The following is an 8,084-nucleotide window of genomic DNA, read 5'->3' as shown; positions in this document are numbered from 1 at the left end:
CCTTATTCCCCAAATATTCCCCCTCTTAACCAAAAAAAAACCGTTTCTCCCCCCTAATTATTTTTCCTGTCTCTCTCTCACTCACTCTCTCTCTGCTCTCTCTTTCACTCTCACTCTCTCTGCTCTCTCTCTCTGAGCTCACTCTCTCTGGTTCTCTTTCCCTCTCTCTTCCATCTCTCTGCTTCTCTCCCTCTCTCTCTTCCATCTCTCTCTATCTCACACACACACCATATCAGTTTATAATAAGTACACAGGTTTTAATTAAACCCCAAATTGAAGAACACCATCAGTTAATCAAAATCCATCTACGAGAAACCCGAATTTCTGAACAGGTATGTTTGTTCATTTCGGTTTGTATGTTCGATTAGGTTACATTTGTTCAATTAGGGTTTGTTCATAAATTTTAATGGGTTTTTCCCTTTTTGAACAGGTTTTGAGATTCATTGAGCCAAATAAGGTTTGTACTCTAATTTTATATTTTTTCTTGAGTTGTTTTAAATATGCATGTATATATATTTACATAAATCTGCATTTTTTTAACATAAATTAGGTTTGTGTTCTTGTGTATATATATTTAGGTTTGCCTAAATATATCAATTAGGTTTGATATTTGCATGTATTTTTCTTTTCTGGTTGATATCTTCCGATTTTTGTCCGTTTAAAGTTTTAAGTAATAGTATGTTTTTAAATTCGATTTTGTCCATTTGCAGATTATCTCATCAAGTCTCGGAATTTGACAGTGCCTGCACATTTTACTTCAAGAAGGAGGTTAAAAATTCTTATTCGTTTGCTTTTTTCCTTTTTTTGTATACATTATATAGGAAGGGATTCACCAGTAACCGATCTGTCATTATTTATGTATACATTATTTGATTTGGATTGTTGTTTATGTATCAGATTTAGTGTATCATTCTCTTTTAATAGATGAGATGCCATGAATGTACTAGTTGTCATTTGTGTAAAATCTTTCAATTTTTTAAGGGCATGTTTGTTATTAATTCGCGCTTGAATATGTGCACTTGTATTGATTATGCTAGTTAAACAATGTTGACTTTCTTGGTTTTGTTTATGTGCACTTGAATATGTGCACTTGTATTGATTAATTCGTGCTTTGATGTTGAAATGACCATCAGGTGGTTAGGTTGCTAGATTGCTGGTCATACATTTTCATTTATGGATAAGTCGTGGATATCGAAAGATAGGGATTCTTTAGAATTTGAAATTGGCGTCGAAGAATTCTTGATTTTCGCTGAAGAAAATTGTAAAGATCCTAAAAGAATTCCTTGTCCATGTGGTCGATGTGTGAATTTTATAAAATTCTCAACCAAAATCATAAGGGGACATATCTATGATCATGATTTTAGTTTGGGGTATGTTGATTGGATTTGGCATGAAGAAAAATCTACTAGGAGTACTAGGTCTTCTACAGGTAGTACACGTCCTGCTTCAGACCAACCTATAGAGCAATTTGTTGCATCAGAAACTGTTGAAGTTTGTGAAGCGGCTTTTAATTCGGGTAATTACGATAAGGATTCATATGATTTTCAGAGGTTTGTTGTTGATGCGGAACAACCGTTGTTTGAGGGCAGCGAGTGCACAAAGTTAGAGTCAATGTTAAAATTGCACAACTGGAAAGCTAGGTTTGGTATTAGCGACACTGCCTTTACTGAGCTGCTCTCTTCAGTTGGCTCGATCCTTCCCAAAGATAATGTGTTGCCTCCTAACGCATATGAAGCGAAGAAAACTTTATCTGATTTAGGTCTAGTGTATATAAAAATTCATTCGTGTCCCAATGATTGTATACTGTATAGGAGCATACATTCTGATGCTTCTCAATGTCCTCATTGCAAGCTGTCACGTTGGAAAGTACGGAAGAATGGCCAACTTAGGGTCAATGTTCCAGCCAAGGTCATGTGGTATTTTCCTATAATTCCAAGATTTAAACAGTTATTTAAATCTCCCTCTACTGCTGAACTCATGACTTGGCATGCAAATCAGTGAATAAATGATGACAAGATGCGACATCCGGCCGACTCTCCTTCTTGGAGGAATATCGATTACCGGTGGCCTGCCTTTGGTAGTGAATCTAGGAATATTAGGTTGGCTTTATCAGCGGATGGTATCAACCCGCATACTAATGGGTTAGTCAATCGATATACATGCTGGCCAGTAGTGTTGGTAACATACAATCTTCCTCCGTGGTTATGCATGAAAAGGAAGTTCATGATGTTGTCAGTTTTAGTTCCTGGTCCACATGAGCCGGGAAATAACATCGAAGTTTATTTACAACCGTTGATTGATGATCTGAAAATTTTGGGAAGAAGGTGAACCAAACATTTATGACGCCTATAGTAAATTATATTTCACTCTAAAAGCAATTTTATTGTGGACTATAAATGACTTTCCAGCATATGGAAACTTGTCAGGCTGCGTGAATAAGGGTTATAAGAGTTGTCCAATTTGTGGTGACGATACTGTGGCTAAATATTTAAGTCACAGTAGAAAGATGTGCTTCCAAGGTCATCGTCATTATTTGCCTAGGCAGCACCCTTATAGGAGGCAAATGTGGCCTTTAACGGACAACAAGAGTTGGGGAACACATGTCAACCCCTTTCCGGAGAAGAAGTGTTAGCGCGTCAGGAACGAATTGATTTTTGTTTTGGAAAAGAGGTGAAGAAGTCGAAGAAGGTGGAATGTCCATGGAAGAAAAAATATGTTTTCTTTGAGTTAGAATATTGGAAATATCATCATGTTCGCCACTGTCTCGATGTTATGCACATCAAGAAAAATGTGTGTGATAATCTGCTTGGGACGTTATTAAATATGCGAAAGTCAAAAGATAGTGAGGCGACACGTCGTGATATGATTGATATGGGTGTTAGACATGATTTAGCTCCTCAAGTAGGAGAAAAGAAGACCTATCTGCCTCCTTCCCCTTTTACTTTGTCGAAGGTTGAAAAAAAGAAAGTGTTGAACTCATTCTTGTCTATGAAACTTCCTTTTGGACATGGATCAAACATAAAAAATTGTGTATCCATGTCTGATTTGAAGATATACGGGCTTAAGTCCCATGACTGCCATATCCTTCTCCAACAACTCCTCCCTGTTGCCATTCGATCCCTTCTCCCGAAAAATGTTAGGGTCACAATCATACGACTGTGCTTCTTTTTTAATGCTTTATGCAGCAAAGTTGTCGATGTCTCGAAACTCGATAAATTGCAGTCAGATGTAATAATAACCTTATGCGATCTAGAAAAAATATTCCCTTCATCATTTTTTGATGTAATGTTACATCTTATTGTCCACTTGGTCCTAGAAGTGCGTTTATGTGGACCGGTATTTTATAGATGGATGTATGCCTTCGAACGATTCAATAAAGTGCTAAAGAGCTACATACGAAACCGATATTATCCTGAAGGTTGTATGGCAGAAAGCTACCTTAAAGAAGAATCAGTAAAATTCTGCACATAATTTATGAGCCAGACTTGTACAACTGCCGGCATTCCAGTTGAGCAAGGCAAGCAATCCGGTCCATTCTCTGCCGCGATAATAAAGGTCGTGGAAGAAAAAGAGCGAGATGAGGCTCATCTGCATGTCCTTCAAAACAATGATGAAATGTATCCCTATATCGTGTACGTTTATTTTATTAACTTGTCCTATTTGTTTGAAGATGTAATTTTTGTGGGTTATTTCTAATATTTATGCATATTCTCAAAATGCACAAGGAGTATTTGGATGAAATTTACCGAGGGAAGAAAAAAAGTGTTCATTGTCTCATGGGAGAGCACAATCGTCTATTTGCCGATTGGTTTGAAAAAAAAGTAGGTTTTGTGTATTGTCTACTTAAATAGTTGTTAGTTGTAGTTTGCAACTGATGGATTTTTTTATTATATAATATTATGTATAGGTAAGTAGTGAAATGAAGGGAAATCCCGATGCTGTTTCAGAGACGATACGATGGCTCGCTGGAAAACCATCATTTTCTGTTTTAACTTATCAAGGTTTTTAAGTCAATGAAGTCTGATACTTTATGAAAGACCGAGATGATGCGTGGTTGTTCAAAACAGTGGAGTTTCTGTGGTTGCTAAGGCAGTCCAGGTGTCCAGTGTGAAAGATTTAAACCCCATTGAGAGTGATATGACCTTTTATGGCATAATCTAGGAAGTATGAGAGTTGGATTACGATGAGTTCAAAGCTCCACTCTTCTTGTGTAAATGGGCAGAGAATGATAAAGGCATAAAGATCGACGATCTTGGCTTCACACTTGTGGATTTCAATCGACAAGGCCATAAGAAGGATAAATATGTCTCTATTGACCAAGTCAACCAGGTGTTTTACATTAAAGATTTGGTTGATCCTACTTGGTCGATCGTGTTAACTTCCACAACTAGAGACTATCAAGAGTTGTATAACGACGATGATTTGGGTGACACGATCATGGAACATCCTCCCTTCTGCTCTAACATCCCTGCTTCTGATGTGACCAATGAAGACGTTGCGCATAGTATTAGGCCTAATGTTGAGGGAATTTGGGTTAAAAAATGATCTTGTTAATTTAACTCTCTCTACTTTTTGCTTGTTATAATTTAATCAGCATATTTAATTTTCCTTTGTAATTTTTTTGAGTAAATGAATTATAGTGACTAATGCATTTTTCTTTTGTAATTTTTCTTTTATAATTTTTTTGTAATTTGTTTTTGTATTTGTTTTGAAATTTTCCAGTTGTAATTTTGAATGCATTTTTATTCATGCATATATAATTTTGAATGTATTTTAATTCATGTAGAGTCTCATTTATTCAGTGACTAATTATTTCTTATTTTATTATTCAGAGTGAAGGACAAAAATGGCAAAGAAACAGAGAACCAACAAAAGCAAATCTAAAAAAGTTAAAGAGGTCGAAGAACATTGTGATCAGGAGGTTGAAGAGCACTGTGATCAGGATGGACAAGCACCAAGTGAACCTCAAACTGAAAAGCAACCGTCTGAACAAGAAACAACAACTAATTCTAATTTTGCGAAAAGAAGGTTGGGAGCTGCACGAGGTGTTTCCTCTCTTAAAAAAGTATTGGTAAGGAAGGCCCAGGGCAAGAGATTTAAAATCAGATACAATGAGTTTGGAGTTCCTGTCGGAGATACTAGGTGTACCTTACAGTCCTACATAGGGCACCTGGCAAGAACTATGATTCCTATCGGCATTGACAGTTGGCCAAATGTGGATCGGGGATTGAAAGATAAATTATGGCTTGATATTAAGGTATTAAATTATAGTTGACACACACAACTTATTTTTAGTACTACTATCTAAGCCTTATAAACTTGTGTATTTTATTCTCCATAGGGTACATTTAAAGTTGCTCTGGAAAGTGAGGCTATGGTGCTTAAGTCTGCAGGAGAGAAGTGGAGACAGTTTAAAACTGATTTAACAACTAAACACGTGATGCCATATGCTGAAAAAAAGAAGAAACTGAAGAGGCCTCCAAAAAATTATCGGTTTGTGGGTCAAGAAGCTTGGACGAGATTTATCGCGAAGAGGACAGGTGATAAGTGGCTGGTATGGATGCATTTTCTTTGCCAGTGTACCCTTTTTGGATTTAGAATATTTACTTGGATATAATTATTCGTTGTATGATGCAGAAACTACGCACCCTGTAGAGCGAAAGAGTGCGTAATCGAAAATATCATCATCGTTTGTCAAGGAAGGGTTACATTGGTTTACAAGAGGATGAAGTAAGAACCTAGCTATAATTTTTTCTCATCTTCAACAAATAAAGCACCTTTTAATTTTTTCTCATCTTAAACAGATAAAGAAAGGCAAACTGAAGCCCGAGGAGAAACCATATCGGGCAATATTTTGGAAAAAGGCTTGAAAGTCAAAGCTAGATGATGAGGAACTTGATGAAGATAAAGAAGCAGTATTTGCCAGAATTGTAAGTAAAAATTATGAAAAAACTGCATTTAATCGAGAAAAACAGATTATAATGAGAAATCTGTTTATTCCTTCATTATTCATAATATGTCCCTAAGATCTGATGTGTATTCATATCTGCATTAGGATGAATTACTCGAAAAGAAGGAGAAGGGTGAATTTGTACCATCTGGAACTGATAATGTGTTGACTACGGTACTCGGAACTCCTGAGCATTCAGGCAGGGTTCGAGGAGTTGGAGGTTTCGTCACCCCAAAAATGTTCTTTAATCTGCCGAAAGAGAGAAAACCTACAATTACCAAGGCGGAGTTGTTGGCCCGTGATAGAGTGCTACAAGAGGAGTTGGTAAGAACAAGGCGGGAAATGGCTGAGCTCAAGTCATTGTTTACAGGATCTAATCAGCAGTCTCCGAATTTTTTGGAGAGAGCAAGTTGCCAACCAGTTGAAGGAGAACCAAAAGCAAAAGAAATATAGGTATATTTCACAAATATTATTGTAATTATACGGTTCTTCAAATTATAGAGTAATTATATAATTTACTCCTTACAATTATAGGGTCCACAAATTTGTGAGCTTTCGGTGGATAGCATCGAAAATAATGTTACTTTTGGTACTATTTTCGAAGATGATGAAATGAATGTTTCGGTTCATGGAGTGCCCCTGAAGCCTGGACATGCTCGTGTGTCGGTTGATGGACATATCCAACCAGATTCTTTAGTTCCCGTGCCTATACCTGGTGAAATTGAACATGTTCGTGAAGCCGATGGTTCACACTTGGCATGGCCTCGAAATTTAATCAGCCTACGGACAATTGTGGTATTTACATGTGCTTGTTGGTTGCTAAAGTTGTATAAAAGTTGAAAAATAGGGGTTAATTAGGTGAATAAATGTCTACTTATATTCTTTCATTTTTTTGTGGAAAAAGAAAAGAGATGTGTCGCAGTCAAAGAACAAGGGTGAGGTGCATAAAATTCAACAAGAGTTCACTCACGTCAAGGTCAACAAGAAAGTGCCACGCCAATACAAGGTATTGTACAAACATGCTATGACATTTATGAAAGCCAACGGGGAATCGATCCCTATTCCATGTGATTCCGATGTGTTTGGAGTTGAGAAGACAATATATATATTGCATGAGAATTTAAAAGCATTGTTAGAGTTTGGCATGATTGGACAAGCTGCGATATCTGCGTATATGGCATAAGTAATTTATTTTCCTGGTTATAGGTTCTGTTTGAATTATCGCACAACTGGTCTGCTAGTAATTTTAATTTCTCCCACATATGTATAGGCACTTGCATAGTACAATTAAGAGGGTTCGCAAGAATGATTATGTGGTCCTGTATGGATTTTTTTATCCTGGCGCCAACTTTAATTTGAATGCTGATTTTCAACCAAATGTTGGTAGTCGGTTGAAAGAGGGTAATCAAAATCACATATTCTTCCTGCCACATAATCATCAGTAAGTATTTTTAAATGCATATTGTAATCTATTAATTTAATTTTCATTTAGGTTTTTAGGCTATTTTTAAAAATATCTGACTTGTGTAAATTTATAATAATACAGTTGTCACTGGATTCTGGTCGTAATTTGGGATGGCGACATTTACATTCTCAATCCTTTGCCTCATCCAACTCATTTTGATGATTTAGAAAAAGCTTTATCAGAGTGACATTATTCCTTTTATTTTTTAGGTTGTTTTCATTTATTTCTTGTATTCGAAATATGACTCTTGACACCGTGTCATTATAATATGCAGGACAATAAAACAAGTTAATTCTCAAACAGGAAGGGGTAACAAAGCTCCTAAAATCAAGACTTGTAGTAAGTAATTTATATTATAATTTTTATAGTACGACAGTAATCTTGATTTAATCAGTTTGTAAAGCCAGTTTTTTTTATCTTAACAGTGATCCCCGAAACAGCCTGGTGGGGTTGAATGTGGTTATGTGGTCATGAGGTACATGAAGGAAATTATTGAGGACAGGGAAATTTCTTTTACTTCTAAGGTCCGTACATTCATTTTTGTATGACTGAATGTGGCATTTTAGATGCATTTTTTTTATGATTTCGCTTTTCGGTTTACTCAAATTTTTAGTGGGCGACCAAGACTCGCAAGTCTTACACTCTAGAGGAGCTAGACCAGGTTCCCTG

General features: G+C 36.4%; 1 protein-coding gene across 1 annotated transcript; it reads left to right on the top strand.

Moving 5' to 3' along the window:
• The first annotated feature begins 1,173 nt into the window (after positions 1–1,173).
• On the top strand, positions 1,174–2,001 carry LOC141707066 (uncharacterized). Its single transcript, XM_074510038.1, has one exon. The coding sequence runs from the start codon at positions 1,174–1,176 to the stop codon at positions 1,999–2,001; it is 828 nt and encodes a 275-aa protein (XP_074366139.1).
• Positions 2,002–8,084: the final 6,083 nt, after the last annotated feature.

The sequence above is a fragment of the Apium graveolens genome, chromosome 1, assembly GCF_009905375.1.
Source record: "Apium graveolens cultivar Ventura chromosome 1, ASM990537v1, whole genome shotgun sequence".
Classification (NCBI taxonomy): Eukaryota; Viridiplantae; Streptophyta; class Magnoliopsida; order Apiales; family Apiaceae; genus Apium; species Apium graveolens.
Note: the sequence above shows the minus strand (reverse complement) of the source record. Positions and strands in the feature narration are given on the sequence as shown.

Coding starts and splice junctions, on each gene's coding strand:
- LOC141707066 (XM_074510038.1), top strand. CDS start 1,174: ATGGATAAGTCGTGGATATCGAAAGATAGGGATTCTTTAGAATTTGAA.